General features: G+C 46.4%; 8 protein-coding genes across 8 annotated transcripts; 4 read left to right on the top strand and 4 right to left on the bottom strand.

The window, feature by feature from the left end:
- Positions 1-801: 801 nt before the first annotated feature.
- On the bottom strand, positions 802-1,828 carry LY89DRAFT_140531 (uncharacterized protein). Its single transcript, XM_018205314.1, has one exon. It carries the CDS (start codon positions 1,670-1,672, stop codon positions 1,082-1,084), a length of 591 nt encoding a protein of 196 aa, XP_018068831.1. The 5' UTR covers positions 1,673-1,828; the 3' UTR covers positions 802-1,081.
- Positions 1,829-3,558, top strand: LY89DRAFT_140532 (uncharacterized protein). The gene has a single exon (XM_018205315.1). It carries the CDS (start codon positions 1,984-1,986, stop codon positions 3,193-3,195), a length of 1,212 nt encoding a protein of 403 aa, XP_018068830.1. The 5' UTR covers positions 1,829-1,983; the 3' UTR covers positions 3,196-3,558.
- An 886-nt stretch (positions 3,559-4,444) lies between these two features.
- Positions 4,445-7,134, top strand: LY89DRAFT_140576 (uncharacterized protein). The gene has a single exon (XM_018205316.1). It carries the CDS (start codon positions 4,487-4,489, stop codon positions 6,761-6,763), a length of 2,277 nt encoding a protein of 758 aa, XP_018068829.1. The 5' UTR covers positions 4,445-4,486; the 3' UTR covers positions 6,764-7,134.
- A 979-nt stretch (positions 7,135-8,113) lies between these two features.
- LY89DRAFT_736507 (uncharacterized protein) lies at positions 8,114-9,199 on the top strand (the record flags this gene model as incomplete). Its single annotated transcript, XM_018220128.1, has 3 exons — positions 8,114-8,348; positions 8,397-8,523; positions 8,602-9,199. 3 exons carry the CDS (start codon positions 8,114-8,116, stop codon positions 9,197-9,199), a joined length of 960 nt encoding a protein of 319 aa, XP_018068828.1.
- An 893-nt stretch (positions 9,200-10,092) lies between these two features.
- Positions 10,093-11,422, top strand: LY89DRAFT_784411 (uncharacterized protein; the record flags this gene model as incomplete). The annotated part of the gene is made up of 3 exons (XM_018222782.1): positions 10,093-10,148; positions 10,198-10,388; positions 10,492-11,422. 3 exons carry the CDS (start codon positions 10,093-10,095, stop codon positions 11,205-11,207), a joined length of 963 nt encoding a protein of 320 aa, XP_018068827.1. The 3' UTR covers positions 11,208-11,422.
- A 542-nt stretch (positions 11,423-11,964) lies between these two features.
- LY89DRAFT_736505 (uncharacterized protein) lies at positions 11,965-13,362 on the bottom strand (the record flags this gene model as incomplete). The annotated part of the gene is made up of 1 exon (XM_018220127.1): positions 11,965-13,362. The coding sequence occupies one exon, from the start codon at positions 13,360-13,362 to the stop codon at positions 11,965-11,967; it is 1,398 nt and encodes a 465-aa protein (XP_018068826.1).
- A 1,708-nt stretch (positions 13,363-15,070) lies between these two features.
- LY89DRAFT_752465 (MFS general substrate transporter) lies at positions 15,071-17,010 on the bottom strand (the record flags this gene model as incomplete). The annotated part of the gene is made up of 6 exons (XM_018221249.1): positions 15,071-15,519; positions 15,573-15,999; positions 16,061-16,212; positions 16,263-16,342; positions 16,394-16,706; positions 16,764-17,010. The coding sequence occupies 6 exons, from the start codon at positions 17,008-17,010 to the stop codon at positions 15,101-15,103; spliced, it is 1,638 nt and encodes a 545-aa protein (XP_018068825.1). The 3' UTR covers positions 15,071-15,100.
- A 936-nt stretch (positions 17,011-17,946) lies between these two features.
- LY89DRAFT_736503 (putative short chain dehydrogenase/reductase) lies at positions 17,947-18,959 on the bottom strand (the record flags this gene model as incomplete). Its single annotated transcript, XM_018220126.1, has 4 exons — positions 17,947-18,164; positions 18,219-18,431; positions 18,494-18,847; positions 18,917-18,959. 4 exons carry the CDS (start codon positions 18,957-18,959, stop codon positions 17,947-17,949), a joined length of 828 nt encoding a protein of 275 aa, XP_018068824.1.
- Between the last annotated feature and the right edge of the window lie 484 nt (positions 18,960-19,443).

The following is a 19,443-nucleotide window of genomic DNA, read 5'->3' as shown; positions in this document are numbered from 1 at the left end:
AGGTCGAACTTTTAGCCTGCACCAAAGATAAGAACATCGTAACTAATTTCAGACCTAAGTTTTACCTTGTAGGAAGTCTTCTGAACCGCTTCTAACTACAAGAAAAAGTTTGCCAAACATGACGCGAGATTGAAGCAAAACAAATCCAACAGTGCCATACAGCTTTAATGAAAGGCAAGGAGCGATACGCTCCTTTCGGGGTAGCCCAAACAAAGGAATCACCCAAGCGAAGTTAGACCAGACTCTCTTTTGGATTACAGCATTTTGAGCGATCCAGTTTGTTAATTAAACCTAAATAGATTGAAAGTTCATATCCAGTAGTACATATTACAAGAGAGAAATCTAAGTCGATGGACACACTTCCCCACAAAGCCCCGTTCTAGCATTGAAGTCTATCTCGAAACCATACCACTGATTGACTTGTAGTACGAGATTGAGCCTTGGAAGACTGCCTAGGTCACAAACAAGATCTTATCTTTTCGTGAGGATGATCAGGTGAAGAGAGAAGTCACATTCGATAAAGCCCAAGCTATTTGATATGACCGGTGGGTACATTCTCAAACTCCGAACCACTAGCGCTTGGCTTTGTCTTGGTGGAAAAGAACGAAAAAACAGTAAGGTACAACACACATATACATATATACTAAAACCTTATAACAATGAAATTTGAGAGAGTATACTCCGCTTGAGAGAAGCTGAAAGATTGTTCTTGTGAGACATTGTCAAGTTGGTCGAGTCATGGGAGTGAAAACACAACTGATTGCCCCACTTTAACATTATACAGAATTACAAACGGTCAAGGAATTGAACACCAAGAATCGGGTACAAAGCGATGAAATAGTAGCACACTTCAGATGGGCTTTAAATTGGACTCCATGAACAACGGGGATTTTGAGGTAGAGTAAGTAACATTGTGCTTTTTGTGGAATTCAGTACCAAATGGCGGCTGAAACTGCCAAAAGACAAGAAAACGGAGCAGACACTAGCCTCTAACGGCACGCAAGTATGTCCTCAAATTTAGTATCGTTCTCGATCCTGAACTTTTGGATTTGGTGTTGTTCTAGTACGAAAGTAGTACTTTTCAATCCTCCCCTCGTGTGCCCTTATTGATAACGTCCCAACCGCCTATGCATGAAACGCATGTTAGCCCATTCGGTCCGTATGAATGAGCCTCACTGCCCATCTTGATTCTCTTGTTGCAAGTCTTGCAAGATGCCGGTTCGAAGCTTGGTGCATTCTCCCACACATCGTCCTTGAAATTGAACGAACTTGTTCCTTGCCCGACGTAGCTCTCATCTTCCGTAAAATTCTTTCTGCAATGCTCGCAGTCTTGCCACTTTCCATTCCCGTGTCTCTCCTTGTGGTGAGATGAGCAGAGAGTATATCTGCTGTGATTGCGGTCGCAGCTGGCGTTGGAGTAGGTGAACATTTGATAATTATCTTGGTCATCGCAAATAGTTCTGCCGCAGCATTTGGTCGTGGTAAGCTTGTCCGTATTACCGCAGAGACCGCAATAGGTATTCGAGGGAGGAGGATTGGAGCTCTGATAGATTTTGCATAAACTCTTATGTTTCGGCCAGCCCTGCAACAATGTTAGATATGTCTTGGGAGATTGGCGGTGAGACTTGCTTGTTTTTGATGTTCTCTCGAGCAGTAGAACACTTCCTGACATCCTGCGCAACGCTTGCTCTTAGGATCAGCGCATATCACGCAATTGGTGTTGGTTGTTGACATGGCTGTGTTCGATGGCGTGTACTGGTAGTAGAAGAAAGGAGGGCGACGCGTTGAAGAAAGGAGACGCGATTCGAAACGGGCGTTCACGTGACCAGCATGTCAGCTCCGCCTCAACGTCAATGTCAGCTTCTTCCCTTTCTCACTCTCGCCTACTTCACCTCAACCTAACAAGAGTGTATCCTATATTCAGTCGGCATATGTGCACTATATACTTCCTTTGGAATCGTCCCCTGCTCGTCTCATAATTGCATGATAGACGCACAGTCACATGAGGCTGCAGCTTGTCTCCATCCTCCCAAGTTCACAATGGGCCAGTCACCCTCCACGACACGGCAGCGTGGTGATTTTGAGAAGTTCTTACACCTCGATTATGATGTAAGGTTCATGATTTGGCGACTTTCGCTTCCTGGTCCACGCATTGTCGAAGTTCAGCATTCCCACAATGTTGAGGATCCGAGCTGGATATCAACATGTCATCCTCCTCCAACTTTACAAGTCTGTCGAGAATCGAGAATGATAGCTCTCAAGTTCTACACTTTTTGTCATAGTGACAGGATGAGAGTATACCTAAACCCTTCCATCGATACATTGTATTTCGGTCCGTTTGCCAATCAACATGCGTTTGCTGAGTTCGTCGAGCATGCCGATCCGGATGATTTGTTGTCTCTTAAGAAATTGGCGATCAACGAGATGTACCTCCCGACTTGGCGAAGTGGTCCACCATGGACAACATTTCCATCCATTGGTGATTCTCCTTCGAAAATTCTAACAGGTCTCACGAGATTGTTAATTGGGGTTGAGATTGAGAGTGAAGGCTACCCCAATACAGCCAAACTTCATGCTGTCACCTGGGAGGGTTGGCTGTTTGGAGGAGGTCCATGGACAAATGAAGAGATGGAAACTTTAAATGGCAATGATGATCCAAACTTGATTATGTCAGCGCATTCTTGGGACGGTCATCTGTTCCACATAGACACTAGAGGATTCGTAGCCGCGTACTCTGGCAGTATGGCTTTCCAAACTGCAATTGAGGGACACTTTCGTCACAAATTGCTCAAATTTTATTATCCACCAGATCCTGATCGGCTGGGTCTCCGGAAGCAGAACCGCCCTCACTTGACTTCTCGGATACTACCGCCTGATAGCTACGTATGGAGCTGGTACAGAAGAGTCTACAGAGCGGTTGCGAGAGCTGATGCCCGAGTGAAGAGAATTTTCGAAATGCAAAAGAGAGAGAATCCGTTGAATCTCGATATTTGGGATCCACCTAGAGTGGCTTCATTTGTTCGACCAGCTGGGTCATTTCTGTCGTGGAAACAATGTCTCGAGCCAGTTTTCGATGCTTGGTGGTCATCATATCAAGATCTGACCCGCTTTGCCATCGCGGGAAAAGGCAAAGGCAATTGTATAGATGAACACGGCGATATTGATAGCACAGTCAATACAGAACATAGAGCTTAGTCGAAATTTCTTGACCTCTTCTGCAAAACAACTATGTGAAGATACAGGGCAACCTATTACTTCCTTCTCCACCTCCCCCCAAGAGACTGAAGTCTGCACAAGATACTATACCGTCAGATAGACTCCTTTCCCAACATTAAGATACGAATACCCGGGATGAGGTAGAACCATACCTTCCTCATAAGCTACCCGGAATATCAAGCCAGCCGCAGTGCGATAAGAATATTGTAGTCCGTCTTGAGGAGAAGAATGGAGGATATAGCTGGATTGAGATCGCCATCTCCACAATACTTGAAGACGACATCCAGAGGTCAGATCATCATATAATCCGATGAAATCACCTCACCTTTTCATAATTGTGTGAACAATGCAAGTCTACAAATTATCTGCTTACTCATTCCGAACCATTTTCGAAAAACAACTATCTGTTAGGCTTTAATTACTGGTCTCAGCCCGTGAGAGTATGTCGTGTCTGTCCCCATATTCAAGGGTAGCGAGCTACATTAGCTGGCCCCCAAGATTCTGTGGTTGATGTGTGGAATTGCGGCGATGCGAGGATATCACTAAGGAATAGGCATGTTGATCGCCGATCAGAAGACTGGTGTGTGAGTGTGGTAACACATGCAATGGTCTCCGGATATCCCCCTTTCCCGTGACTCCAAGCCACTTCAGAGATCGACACACATGGAGAACTCAACATTTATTGGCGAGCGTGCATGAACCGAAATGGTATGTAGAAAAAGTCTTTCCAAGGCAGAAGCTAAACTTAGATATTGTTTGGTAAGGCGACAACCGCATTTGCTTGGCTAGATAAGCAGTTTTAACTTGCTGAATTGCCTGACTCCAGAAAGTTTCCTCTGCTTTATCTGATGCAGCTGGCTTGGCAAGACAGATATGGCAGTCGATGTCTTCTCTTATCAAGCATTGGCCGGACCGAACCGCATCTTGTCAGATCGTCTCGAAAAGTGGGGGCCAAAATTTGTTGCCGCCAAGTCGGGGTCTAATCAGAATACTCGATGCTACGCTGACGCTCGCAATTTTGGGGGCTGTGTCGTACATATGAACCCTGTCGGGATCACTGGAACCGATGCATGTCACCCAACCGAAATGTTGTGGGCGGCACTGTGTTCTTGGCGAGCAGAAAATAGAAGATCAGTCCAATCAGATTGATCCATGAGCCGCGAAGTTATGGAAACATACAGGCTAAAAGTACCTTTCTGACAGACTACATCATAAAGCTAGACCTCGAGAGCCTTCTTGTTGAGTATTGCACGAGCTCTCAAAATTAACAATGCCGAAACACAACCTGATTACGATTTCTCAGGCTCTCAGGTCCTATACACCTTCATTTGGAAGTGACAAAGAGCTAAAAGTCATCACGAGCTCGCTTAGCACAAACACAGGAGAGAAAGCGAAGACAGCGCTCACAGGCAGCCCTCCGTTCGCCGAGCTTGTTTTCCATAGTATTGCAATATGCATTATTATTCTCATCACATACCTTAACATCACGAATCGCTTCTGGCAAGAAGTTCAGGAGTCAGGTCCTGTTTCCGACAACGGATTCCACTTCACCCAAAGTTCAGAACTACATGGTTTACAATTCGCTGCGAAACTTCACGAGCTTTTCATGCAAGCCTCTTTATCTGCAATGGTTTTATACTATGCTCACAGACTTCTGGTCGGCACGAAAGGTGTGCCATTTGGTCTGATCGACTTTCCGTACAATAGCAACTCACTTGGTATGCTTCGCCATTGGCGATTCTGGCAGACTGGATTCTTCAGCACACAGTACTTATCTTTTGCAACACTGCTCCTTGTGGTTTGCATACTCTCAGTCATTGTTGGACCATCATCCGCTATTCTCGTCATACCTTCTCCTGGTTGGTGGCACAACAGGAATCCTTTCAACGGGCAAAACATGACGACTTACTTCTTGGCAAATACTACGGATATATGGCCATCGACCTTCACTCTCTCGGCCTTTGATCCCGCGTTTGTGAGTGCATCCCTATGCGAAGGAGTACCGACCGACCCAATCATCGGATGCCCTCTGCAGGGCTTCCCGGAAATTATTTCCTGGTTCCTAGGTTATGCTCTGGGCTCACAGAGCGACAACTTTACTGTTTCGGAGGTTATCAGTAACGCATATCGATCGGTCTCGAGCACGGTACAGAATGCATCATACGCTTATCAAATGAACAACTTGTCAGCCACGACCAGCTATACGACTTCATTGACGGACCGGATGGTACTCTCACTTGGTACCTTCTGGAATTACGTACAACGCAGCAACGTAGGATCAATAGGCGAAGTATCGAAACCACGTCTACGTGTCAAATCAGACATTGATACATATCAGCCACTTGTACATGTTGCCTGTCAATCATATCTGTATGATGGCACGCAAACCAATATTACCTTCCTTCCGAGCATCAATGCGTGGAATGCGGGAAGCTACATAGACGAGCCATGGTTGTTGGACGGCCAATCTGAAATTTTGGACAATCTTCCTAGCATTACTCCCCGATTTTCCTTCTACAAGGACACTCGAGTCAACTCATCAACTTCGCTCCTCACACTAGCAATTATTCCTGTGCTGAGTAGTAACTCGACAGATCATGCAGTTCAAGGATCCGATATTCTGTCTTGTTCAATCGACGCTCGTTGGGCAGCGAATGAGATTACTTATCAGCCCAAGGACTTCGGCAGCATTTTGACCAATCTTACCGACCCATCCATCTTCGAGAACGTAAACGAATCAAGTCCACAATTTACCATAAACGAATACGGCATTTCGAATAGACCAATTGACTTGGAACTTGACTGGGCTGGGCTTCTGAACTATAACTGGACTGGAGACACTGCAAATGACTACGAATACAACGGATACATACCTGCGACAACGATGACCGGCTTACTCTTCATCCCATTAGTCAACGCCAGCGTTGGTACCAACATCAGCACGTTTCAGATATCCAATGATACATCAATGGATTACTACAAAACAATCGAAAGTACAATTGCTACACTACTTGGCATCGTCATAACGGATGCTATTTCGCGAACTTCTTCTTGTGCACCAGTGCCATATCTCGACATAAATCAAACATATAACTCACTCCTCGATCTGACAGATCTTACAAGTGCACCTACCACCCAATATGCGACGGAGCTGAATAAGCCTGGTGATTTTATCCTTAGTTATGATGTGGAGAGGTATGGTTATGGTTACGGTCTGAATAGCAGCACATCCAAAGCTGCACTAACGGCCTTGCTTTTCTACTCAGTCATGGTCATTCTTCATGTTTGTTATGTCGTCATGTTGGGACTGCGGGGTAGATATCAACGGACCACTGCTTGGGGTGATATACACGGGCTCGTGGCACTTGCTAAAAATTCAGCCCCTACAGATAGTTTATACGGCACAAGTGCTGGTGTCGATGAGAAGAAGACTTGGGCTTTGAAAGTCAGAGTGAGAGAAGTCGGTTGTGAGCAGCTGGACCTTGTTTTCGACGACGACCCTAGACTTTATGGTGGAAGTATTCGTGTTGGGAAGAAATACCGCTGAAATGTTAGATAGCGAAATCTTGATGAGTTCACTAAGCAATATCCATTGACGTCTTGCCTGTCATGCAGAAATGTTCTCACATTTCCCATAGCCCACATGGTTGACCTCGCCAGATGAAAAGGGGTTCGCTTGATAGCTCGATGCTCGAATTGATTATCTGGCAGGGAGATCAACGCTGGGAAAGTCATCGTGCTGAATATAATTTCTGGGCAATTGAGTTTTCGCAAGGCTGATATGCGCAAGAGTTGAATGTACTGTACAAAGCGAGCAAAACAACATGACTATGGCAACGATCGAGAAACAAAAGCAGGATATCGCGACGCTCACAAACCAATATTACTCGAAAGTCACCAGTCTTAATGGCACAAATTGGGACAGCATTCGAATGGAGTCACTTGGCGTTCATGGCCCTTGCTCCTCGAATGATCTCGATTTCCATGGTGAGGGCGAAGGAGAACAGGAAACATATCGTACCGTTTGCCGTCGCATCTAGTACTTAACACACCGTGGACATCTTTGCAATTCCAGACCTCGTGACATGAATATCAGTTCTGTGCATGCATGCAAGCCAGGCTTGCTTGCTTGTTGTGCTTTGGTATAAACAGTCATTGGATGGATGACTCAACTATGATTGCCTTGCATGTTGCAGTTGTCACTGCTCAGTTTGTGGACAGCTTGCTGAAACCATTCGATTGGTCAATCACGTCGACTTAACTCGAACGTCTATATACAGATGACTGCCTCACTCAAGACTCTGCATATTGTGTTGTTTTGGTGCCTTGGAGCTGGTTGAACAGCAGTATCTTGAAACGTCAATCACCAGGCGGCAGAGCCTGTACACACACCTACAGATGCACAGACCTCCTGGAAGCTTTAAATCAATTGAACTCGCCTTTCTTCTGGAAGAAAAGTCAGATAATTGAGCATATCTCAAGCAAAGGCACAAGAAAGCGGCGCTGTTGAGGATGGCACACACCAAAGTTCCTCGAATAATAATTATATTCATTATGAGGCTGATTGTCTTCGCGGCTTCTACGATCGAACGCCATCGGAAAAAACGCCCGAGAATAGAGAGTAGGCTGTGCCGCAACCCAGCATCGTAAAGCCTCACCACTGGACGCCACAGCCTTTTGAAGGCTTGGCCCAGCCCCTTCTATTCATAGCCCAACTAAGTTTAAGCCAATAATGTGTTGTTCCACCCCCCGACTTTCCCAAACAGAGCCTCGCTCCTTGAATCCTTCGCAAGAGTCGACACCCGATCGATGCCTTCCTTCTTGAACCTACTTGAAGCATAACTATCTTTATGTTTTAATCTTTATATCCTTGTAGACGAATTGGTCCTCTTTCACAATGTCCTCGACGACAGGTCCCTCAATTATTACGGACGCGACGTCGATATCAGCCTTCAATCGCGGGCCCATCCCGACCCAATTCTCGGCTCCGACATCATGTCTCTCCACTCTCACATCGGTGAATGGAGCTGGGGGTTTATATTTCGGTCACAATGGCGATGAATACTTTGATACTGCCTGTTTTCCCACGCCCACGCTTACCACCAGCTCTGTACAGTGGAACTTGTATTATTGTCCGTTCGTCCATCAATTAACATGGAGACGAAGCTGACGTCAAGCAGACAGTCCAGTAATATCATGCCCTTCGGGATGGTATACGGCTGCAGTGGCAACGAGTAGCTTTGGTGGTCTGTCAGATACATACCTCAGTATCGGATCTGCGACAACAGCAGCACTTTGTTGTCCTTCGTATGTCTCAATTTTTCCCTCTTATCTTTCCCTCTTCCCTCAATTCCTCCTATCATTTGCTGATCAGCAATTATGTAGTGGCTATACTGCACTAAACTATGACCATCAATGCGATTCCCAATTCCCCCTCGGAACAAATACAATCCTCTACAAAAATCCCTCCTCGGCCATAAACGGAGATTGGGTCGTCCCCACCACGGTCGACACGGCCCTTTATGTAGCCGCAACGGCCTCGGCCACGAGCTACTGGACTGTATTCGGTGATGGAATTCCCATCTGGTTCGAAGCAAGAGATCTCTCCACAGCTACACAAACTTCTACTCCTACACCCACCACCTCGCCCATATCATCAACTACATCTGCGACGTCGACAGGATCATCCGGGTTGACAACAGGAGCTAAGGCAGGGATTGGGATTGGCGTTAGTCTTGGCGTGGTGACGATAGCGGCATTGATAGGATGGTTTCTGTTTAGGAGAAAGAGGAGGTACGATGCTGTTAATCGTGGCACACCGGTTAGGGAGTTGGAGAGTATCGGCTCGGAGAAGAGGAATAGTGAGTTACCGGCTCAGGATGTGTCTAGGCCGGTAGTGCACGAGCTGTACTCTGATGAGGGGGTGCCGGTACAGCAAAGAGTGCTACATGATAATGGGCCGAGCGAGGTAGCGGGGAGTTAGTTGGATAGGAAGAAGGATTGTTGCACTTGTTGAGTAGGGGAAAGGGGAGGATTTGATCTAAGCGAGCGAGTATTTTGAAGCGATTGTCTGTACCATTTTGGGTATATATCAGGAAATTGAACGAGCTGCATTGATTCCCTAATAATCATTGGGTATAGAGGAATGGGCAGTACCAAGAGTTAGCGAAATGAGGTTGAAAAGAAGCTCTGAATTACGTCGACTGGCGAAACATCATTTCTACTCTTCCTTCCCATGATTCAGAGCCCGTCTTCGAATCCTCCACGACGGCTCAGTGCCATTTGGACTGCAGAAGCTAATACAACTTATTCGATACTCCTAAAATCTAACTCTTAATAAACGTAATGGAATTCAAGCTACCGGCAGCCGGCTTTATGCTGCTCGGCTAGAAGTATGGGTGCCAGAGCAATGGCGCAGAACGCGCGAATAGCGCGAAATGCGAGGACAGTCACTACTTCGAATTGGTTTTCACAAGGTGACGAAAAAAGTATGATTTGGCTACTGCGAGAAACGTCACAAAGACGTCCTTTTATTGCTGCGATCAACTACTCTCTTTTCGATATACTTGTTTGCATCACAGTTTTGGTGGTCAGATCTGACGCTGTTTGTTTCCAGATGTAGAGGGCTCAACTAAGTTAATATTAAGTAAGTAGTTGCAATGAAAGATGTCTTTTTTGAAAGAATAGCAGTACAATCACCACTGGTCTCGATTTTGCAAGACACGTAGAGGAAGAGATCCCACCTGAAACTCAGCAGCATTAGCCACATGATAAGAGAGGTATATAATTAGAAGGGCTGATCTAGATACATATAGATAGACTTGAAGTTTCATCATCTCAAATTAGAAAATTTATGCTCCCTACTTTGATGAGCCCATGGCACTCTATTATGGAGGTCAAGGATTTGTAAAATACACGAGTCCGCTGTGTATGTAAGTTCATTGGCTTTAGCTTGCCATGATTTTGCTGACAGCTACGTAGCTCCTGGGTCTCATTCATGCCGCTTTCTCCGCCCTTATCTGCTAACTTTACCCCACACAACGAATTCAACAAAGACAATTCTGCCACAATCATCAAGAAGTGTCGACGTGATGGTAGACACACCAACCCAAAACTAGGAAACGATCGAGACGTTGCCATCACCCGCAGACTTTTTCACGCTCTTTGTAAATGTAAGTTTGCAATCCATCTCACCATCAAAGTTGCCAGGCTGACAATAGCACAAGATCAGCATTACAGAGCAATCTAGTCTCTCCACCACCAGCTAAACCTCAGACGTACAGAATTTCCAAAAGCTAGTCATGTCTTCCGACAAGCATGCCTCCTTACCCGGCACCCCCGTGGCTGATGTGGGACAGAAGGTTACAGGTCACGTCTTTCTAAGGTTACCCGAGGAGCTTCGACTCCAAGTTCTGGAGTATTTTCTCGTTGCAAAACAGCCCATCACCAATCCTTGGATGGAGAGTGACCTGGACGGTGACAACGGGGAGAACGTACACACATGGAAGAAGGGACTCGACATCAGTATGCTTCTGGTATCGAAGGATATGCATCGTCTGGGGATAAAGTTACTGTACGGACGAAACACGTTCCGCTTCACTCGTCGTCCATTGATGAAAGTGAGAGGCGCCACCTCGGGGGAAGATGACTCTCGCCGCATGCAGCCAGTTGGAGCTATGGTGGCAAACAATTTCCGTGTTTACATGATTCTCAGTGGCTTCTGGGTCAAAGAATACAGGTTCTCGGGTGTCTTCACCAAGCGCCTTCTGAATGATGATGGCAGCCTGCCAACTGAGGATGAGAACAGAAGTGACCTGGACGGAATGGGAGGAGATTCGCAGACAGTTTCGGAGGCGTCTGATCATGGCGAGGAGTTACTAAGTCTGGTGGAAGAGGATGATAGCTCCGATGCAGACGTTGAAGGCGTATCGGGACACTCAGACAACGACAATTCGGAGACTCAGGTCGAAGCAGTTGGAATTGAAGGGTGAGTTTTTGGAGTATAATTGATGGTGAGGAAGAAACGTCGAGATGGCTGTATTCATTGGATAAGAGTGTTGGACTATAATAGAGAGAAGCATGTGATAAAATTAGGTCTTGAGTACTATTTGAAAAGAAGAGGGCTTCTTCGACATGAGTGTGTGCTAGAATTTGTCGCAAAGACTTTGGAAAATTGTCCCCGTGAAAATCCATCTTAGAAGCCTTTAGTAATACTGAGGGAAATAAATTTTAGCGATTAGGCTTATGAATCCGAATAACTGTCACCATCAAAGATGGATATTCACGTCCTTGGCCCCTTTAAAGCCTCTTAGCGAGCCCCGCAGCTTAGCGAGTTTCGACATACAAATTTGAGAGTAAGCCCTTGGTAGACGCAATTCTGAGCGATCTGACGAGGATTTTCTCGTCGGAGATAAAGCTCTTTGTAGCCCCGCATTGGATACTCAATTCAACCGCGAGGTTTGACAATCCATTAGTTAATTTGAAGGTTTAAACACATCATCTAACTACTTCCGGTTCAGAGTCCAGCTTACAAGTGGAGAACGGAAGCCTGGATCACGTGTATTCAAGGCAAGGAAGGATTGAGTGGATAGACAAAGGCGAGGATGAAACTTTGAATACCATCATGTCTTTCAAAACTAACCAGGTATTTTTGGTTATCATACTTCTTAATAGCAAGTCCGAATGCTCTCTAACGCAAAACGATCGATTCGATAGGGCGAGAAAGTCCACCTTCCTTGTCTGGTCACCTCAAGGATTCTCGTTACCAGACTGCTGTGGCGATACTCCAATGTTCGGTATTGTCATATTGTGAAGTTCCTCAGGCGGATCAGGGTTCCTCAGAGGATTCTCAACATCCGTATTGACTCTTCTATTCGGGGCCCTTCTCAGTCTTGGCAGCGCTGCAATCCCTCTTCTCCAGAGTTGTCTCTTTCCCGAATTTGATGACTTTCTCGTGCCATGCGAATGAATCCGTGAGAAATTCAGTTTCTCTAACCATACACGACCCCAACGATACCAACAGCTCCATGAGATTAAAGTCAATGCCGTCGAGAGCAGACATGCTATCAGATACACCCAGCCGTATTTCGACACTGTTCTGGGGTTGTCTGGGGATTCTGTGGCGTGGAAATTGAAGATGCCAGTTGAAAAGATGGCAGAAATGAAAGTTGCTGGAAGGAACACTAGTGTAACAACAGCGATCGTTTTCATGGAATCTGTATCTTGCTTGCTGATACGGTTGTATAGCACTGCTGTGAGACTTTGGAGTACGTCTCGTGCCATTTTCATGTGCTTAAGATACAGTTCTGCGCGAATGATCGTAGCTTGGAGCTCCTCTCGCTGCTCAGACAATATGCGTAACTGATTGTTGGGTGAGCTCTGGAGGTCTTCACAAATCCCCATGAGTCGTTGGACACTTTTCGCATGCTCTAGGACCGTTGAAGCTGAGAGCTCTGTATCCGCTACTTTCTTGACAAAGCCAGCGATGTCCGCGTTCAGGAGTCTGAAGTCGTGGTCAATGGACGCATATCCACTCGAATTGAGATAGGTGCCGTCTCTTGTCACTCCGAGTCTGGATTCCATGTCATAAAGGTCCATCCGCCATTCAACGAATTCGTATTCTCGGCCTTGAATAAAAGCCAGGATTACGTTCAAGATGAGCATGGGATGTCGCTGCAGTACTTCCTGATTGTTGTCTAACCATGGAATAAAGTCCGTCGCTTTTAAAAGATCCTTCTTCAAATAATCACCTGTCTTGAGAAACAATAGACAGTGAGACCTTCTGTCAATAAGTCCGTATCGAAAGAGGCAAAAGAAGGAATCGTTCTCGAAATTGGCCATTGCGACCTCCAAATGAGTAGGCGAGACCGCAGTCGCGGTAGGATCAGTAGGCCCTGGGAAAACAAATCTATATTCAAATAGTGGCGCCCGCGAAATCAACTTGTCGAGGAATGGTTGAGAAAATCCAATTTCAGAACATTTTCGAGTGAACACTTGAGCCGTCATCGAAAACGGCGAGGAGTTCTGGCCCGACCCTTCACCAATCATGATATTTTGACCTTGGGGCGCTCGAGTCCAAGTCTGCAGGGGTGGCGGACTTGCCGCATCCCAAGAAGCATCCAAGACGAAGTCGTTGAAGTCAGGCATGGTGATCAAGAGAGAGGTCAGTTTTGCTGTTGTGGATGAAAAGGATGAGAATTGGGAATCTCAATGTGATTCGGACAAAGTTCGAAAGGGTAGGATCGTCAAATGATTCCCCCTTTTCGACGGTGTCATTCTCGTTTAGGCGCTGTGGCTGCAGCTATTTGCAGGCATCTACAGCCTCGCGCACGTTGTAGGAAGCACGGTTGCTATTTTTAGACAGCGTACCATTGAGCACTATTTGTGATCTGATAATTTTCACCGTTGCGAAGAGCCATTATAAATGAAATGATAGTGCTGGGCTACTCAAATGACTCAGATGAACTGGCTAAGGCGACAGTGAGTATCGATCGCACGAAGTGGCAGAAGGTTACGAACGTGGAAAGAACCTCCAATTGCCATTGTAACAATTGTTCTAGCTTCTACGTTACCAGTTTATTATCAAGAATAATCAACAGTCCACAGGTGATACAGCAATAACTGATTTGTAGAGTTCTATTGTCCTAGAATTGCGGGGCAATACAAGCTAGTGGGGTAGGTGCCAAGCAAGACTTAATTCGTGAAGACTAAATACGTTACACTACCGCTGAAAGATTTTGCTGAGAACGTCTCTTGAATCCAATTATTAAATGATATTTGAACCTGCGATGGATATCTGTATAGCTTCTTTCGACCTGGTGATTGCATATCTTTGAAAATCGGTGAGAGTGTTTGATTCGAGAACTGATGAACGGATCCTGGATTTTGTAGCAGCGGAAGTAGATGAGCTTATTTGGAAAGTCTTTTTGAAGTGCACGGAGAAAATCACATCGTTTTTGAATAGCAGCCGCGTATTCTGGACCAGCTCCGCCAGCTCGCTCTCGTATCTTCTCTTCGACATCCAACGCCATCACAAATGTCTCTACCGCCTTCACAAGCCTCTCCATGGGACGATAAGAAAAATATTATATTAAGGATGGCCATCATGCTCTGCATTGTCTTGCGAGTCAAGTCACGGCAACTTTATATACCTCCTTATCACTGGACAACTGAGTATAACTGTTGATTTTCTAGAGATTAATTTACATATTCCACGACCAATACCGCTTCGAAATGCCTCAAACATTCTCCTCGTCTCATATCTTGCATTCTTTTAGCACTCTACGTTTCGATATTCTTTGTGCTGCAGACGATAGCTTGAGGTGGACGGTCGATACGGGTCTTCTTCTGGGAAAGGGACAGAATCGGAAATGTACCTAGAGATTGAGGGAAATTGAATGAGTGGGTTAGAGAGAGAGAGGGATGTTTTAGGTATATTGAGGAGGAATGAGGGGTTAGCTAATGTGGAGAGGGTTAAGTTTTGCGGGAGAAGAAGCCCTTATGTGGGGTTATTGGGAAGTATTTTAGGTTTGGAGAGGGGTGGAGGGGTTGGGATGATGATTGGGGTTGATCCCGCACAATCCAGCTTATGCTTCAAATCGTCGGGCTTTACTCCGTACCAGTCGATATTTTCCTTCAATTCAATCGGCACAGAGAATGACCTTCTCTCACCCTCCTCTGGCCTATTTCCGGGGGCCATTTCTCATGCTCAAACACCCCCCTCAATACTACTCCTCATATAATAAGCAGAAACTCAAGCCGTGATTGAAAATTTTCGATCGCTCTGCATGATAGAAGCCTCTTTTCCAGTCTCCATACACATCTATCTGACAAGAAGATGAACGGCAGATTTCGTGACCATAGCAAGCCCGCTCACCAGTCGAACTCACGCCTTCCCAGCGATATCATGTCTATACACCCAACTCCGAGCTCTCTTTCCCCAAATGTACATTGGGATAGTTGTCAAGCTAACCGCAGCAGTGATACCTCCAATGACAAAGAAGACATTCCTCGTTCCCTGTTCTGCCAGCCAATTATTGAGATAATTCGTAAGGCCAAACGCAAACATGTTCTTGACGAAGTTCATAGCAGCGAAGGCTTCGCCAGCTTTCTCTCGATGGCAATCTACGACGTAGGATACGACGCCCGTGGTGCCAAGTTGGATACCGAAGTTGATCAAGCCCAGACCGACGACAACAGGGACGGGCCAGGGAGAGAGCGCGACTGCTGATTGACCCCATGCAAAGAAGCCTGTGCACGTGAATAGGAGGTACGACACCATGATTGGTAGGCGGAACTCAGGCTCTGGATCTTGTGTCAGACAATATTAAAATGATTGTGTAATCACGGGCACTCACCGAAAGTTCCTCCGTTCTTCAAGGACAATCTTCTCACCACACCATCAATCAAAGGACCAGCAATCAACGTCCCCAACAAACTGGCTACGAAACTTGACAAATTAGTCAGTCCAACAGCAGTGACAGAGAAGTTGTAAGGTGGCGCAGAGAAGATCTGTGAAAGCGTGATTGAGATGCCAACGAGCCATGAAATGCAAGTAGTAAAGAGAAGAGTAGCCCAGAGCACGGCTGGTGAGCCTAGCATAACAAATGGCCTGAAAATGGTATTTAAGAACGAGACATGGTTGACGTAGCCACTGTATGGAAGCATTTCCTTGGCAAAGGAATTTTTTGGTTCTGATGAGGCATTGGTTGTCGGTGTCTTTGTTGTTGTCGTCTTCTCTTCACTCTCGACATGTTCGGCGTCCATTTTGTGTGCTACTGTGAGCTCGGTCATGACCTAATGTATGATCAGCAAGCAAGTAATTGAGAGGGAAGATTCAACGTACATTGTTACTGCCAGTGTCCAAATTGACTGCTCCAGTACGGACATAGGCAGTCTCCGGCATCCAGAAAAAGATCATAATCAGAGCAATGCCAAACGCGCCACCCATAGCGTAGAAGGCAACTTTGTAACTGCTGGCTTGGATGATGCCGCCCGCTGAATCATAGTATTAGCGCTGCCAATATACCAAAGATGCTAAGACTCACTGATAGGTGAGGCAAGATTAATGCCGCCTAAAACGCCCAAGTTGAAAATGGCAGATCTGTAACCACGCTCATGAACGAACCTAATACCAGTCAGCTTCTTATTCCCTGCGTCAAATTTCCAAAGCACTAACCAAACATCAGCAATACTCGCAGGCACCAATGCCTCGAGCGGTCCCATGCAGAAGCCCTGAATGACTCTAGCAGCCGTCAAGCTTCCAAAGCTTTTCGCGGCCGCAGCCCAGAAACAGGTCACCATTAAACCCAACGTAGTGATCAAATATACAGGTCGTTTCCCCCATTTCACCGCCACAGCATTCCAAATCAAAGAGCCAAAAGCAATAGCTACAATGACAGCTCCTTGACAGCCTTGAATGAAACGCGAAAGCGAAATCCCAAATTCCTCAGAAAGCTCAACGAAAGCAGGTGAGAGAAGAGGGCCAACAGCTACAAATAAAATTAGCTCTCGAGTTTTGATATATGCTGGGGATCGATAGAAGTTACCTCCTACAGCGCCACAACTGAAGGCAAACGCAATCGTGAAGCGCTCTTTCTTCCATTTTGGCCAGTTATATGGATCGTTGGACGAGTCTGAGGGTTGAGGTACGAGAACTATTTGCCCTGTGGGATCGTGCTTCAAGATGCTGGAGTCGACACCGCTGGTATTGTAGATTTCCGTCCCAAGCTCATTGAGCGGAGCAGTGCCGGGGACATGTTCGAGCTGATGGTCTTCAAGGACGCCGAGTCCCATGTTGATGATTGTTGAATTGTCAAAGATGATTTAGAAGAAGGCAATAGAGACCAAATGAATCTCAAAGTTAAGAAATCGCGTATGTTGACTTGGCAGTGTGGAGAACGATCGTTCAGATTTCGAAGTAGACTCCACAGCAATTATACCTAGAATTCTCAAGAAGGCCCCTCAAAGCCAACACAATCCAAGCAGTTGATGGCTGAGACAAACTTTCCACAAGACGAAAAGAAAGATCCAGGCAAACGCCACAACCCACACCTGACACTGCCCCAGTTATGCCCCATGTCCCCACCCCCAGCCTAGACATGTGAATAATACTTGACATAGCAAGTTAACCTTTTTCTACTTGGCAGGAAAGCGCACTAAAGAGGCTCGGGGAGGACAAAGGTGTCGGAAAGGGGAAGTTAGCCGAGAGATGTCTCGCTTGAGGCTGTGGGGTGCGGGGATATTTGCGGGGTCCAGCTACCTGGAGCGCGAAGTTGCCGAGTGCGCGAGTCAAGATTCTTTTGGTTTGCAGATGCTGGTTTCGGGGAGGATAAGGTTTTCCTATTGCTCTATCGAAACTATATTATAACGGCGATTGCCGGACCATAGAGCGGAATCTAACCCGTCGTGTTGAGAAGAAGGCTTGGGGACAAAGAGAAGACAGGAAGAATTCCAAGTGAGTAATGCATGCATTTTCGGGCTTTAATTTCGGATCGTGGAACTGACTCGTAGTTGAATGCTGTTCCAGATGCGTGAAGCCACCTTCTTGCAACTTGAAGAAGACTGAAAGCAGCAGAAACATGTGTTCAATACGCTCCTATTCTTAGTAAATAGAATAGAGAAAGCAGCGCACTCACGACTTTCCTGCTGAATAGACATTAATGCTTCATCTCAACATCTTTAGCAGACTTAAGTTGTCCAAGTTTGAAATCAGCAATGCCACATCCCTCTTCAAGCATACCCCAACGCCCAAAAAGCATCCATATTCTGCCTCGAAATATCATCCACAAACTCCGGCGGCCCTCTAAACGTAAACTTCGCACCACTAATCTCCGCCGTAACACCGCTCAAACTCTCATTCATCGCCAACTCCCCCACCGCATTGAGCAGTGTCGACATCGGCGTAATAGTCATATGCGCAAACAGGTTTTCGTCTGATATCCCAGTTTCTGTCCTTTTGTCAGCTTTTCGTCCTCGCTAGCCAGAGATTAGAGAATCGTGACCTATGCAATTCGGCGCAATACTATTAATCCGAATCCCATCCGCCTGCAAAGGTAACGCCAACGACCTGACCGCGCCAACCACCGCATGTTTAGACAGCGCATATATAGGCGCCATAGGGAATGGATACAACCCTGCATTCGACGCCGTACAGATAATCGATCCCTTCTGCGCCCCCGTGTTTTTCCTCATATAATAAACCGCCAGTTTGATAGCTGCCAAACATCAGTTTCTGCCTCCCTTTCACCATCCTATAAAGAGGGAGAGGAGCACTCACAATAAATAGTCCCTACCAAATCAACATCCAACGTCTTCAAATTCGGCTTCTTTAACAACCCGCCCTCGTCATCTATCTCATCAACAAGCAACTTCCCCACCTCCGTCACCCCCGCATTCGCACACACGATATCCACGCTCCCGAACTCCCTATACACCTCTTCAAACACGGATCTCTGCTCTTCCCAATTCGAGACATCGCATTTCTTGAACGCGAATCTGGAGTGCGGGAACTGGGTTTGGAGGGCGGGGAGCAGAGTAGATGCTGTTGCGAGGGAGATGTCGAGGATAGCGCAATTAGTCGAGAATTGAGCGAAGAATTTTATTAGGGCGAGGCCGATTCCTGATGCGCCGCCTAGAACGTAACAGAATGGTTAGATAGATATTTATTTGCTAGAATGAGAGAAAGGGAAGGGAGAGGTACCTGTAACGACAACCGTCTTCCCTGTGAGTGTTGAATTCGCCATTTCTTGCCTCTCTCTAAAAAAAAGAAAAGAACTATTAATCTATCTATTTCCAAATAATCAAGAAACCAAAATCCTTGCAAATCAAATCAATCAATAAAAGAGGCTGATTCCCCCGTCCCCAAAAATATACCCAACCAGACTCAAGTCACACATGCCAGCAAGGCTGTCGAACCTCTCTCCCTCGCCAGCCAGCCCCACCAAGGCTACACAAACACATACACATACACGTACACGGCCCCACATGCACCCCGAATCATGAAACGTGTGGGGGGTGTCGTGTTCACTCGCGTCCCAGGAGAGAGGAGCGGGAATCCCCCTACCCCGCGTTTGCGCTGTCTTGGAACTTAAGTCGGGCTGGGCTGGGCTGGGCTAGGGCTGGTGTCCCCCATTCTTGGCTTGGGGAGTTTGTGGTGTGTGGGGATTTTTCCGATGCTTAGTTGAGTTGGCGAGGAAGGATGGAAGGAAGGATTGTTGAGTTCGGTTG

Source organism: Mollisia scopiformis (assembly GCF_001500285.1).
Source record: "Mollisia scopiformis unplaced genomic scaffold LY89scaffold_17, whole genome shotgun sequence".
Taxonomy (NCBI): Eukaryota; Fungi; Ascomycota; class Leotiomycetes; order Helotiales; family Mollisiaceae; genus Mollisia; species Mollisia scopiformis.
Note: the sequence above shows the minus strand (reverse complement) of the source record. Positions and strands in the feature narration are given on the sequence as shown.

Coding starts and splice junctions, on each gene's coding strand:
- LY89DRAFT_140576 (XM_018205316.1), top strand. CDS start 4,487: ATGCCGAAACACAACCTGATTACGATTTCTCAGGCTCTCAGGTCCTAT.
- LY89DRAFT_140532 (XM_018205315.1), top strand. CDS start 1,984: ATGATAGACGCACAGTCACATGAGGCTGCAGCTTGTCTCCATCCTCCC.
- LY89DRAFT_140531 (XM_018205314.1), bottom strand. CDS start 1,672: ATGTCAGGAAGTGTTCTACTGCTCGAGAGAACATCAAAAACAAGCAAG.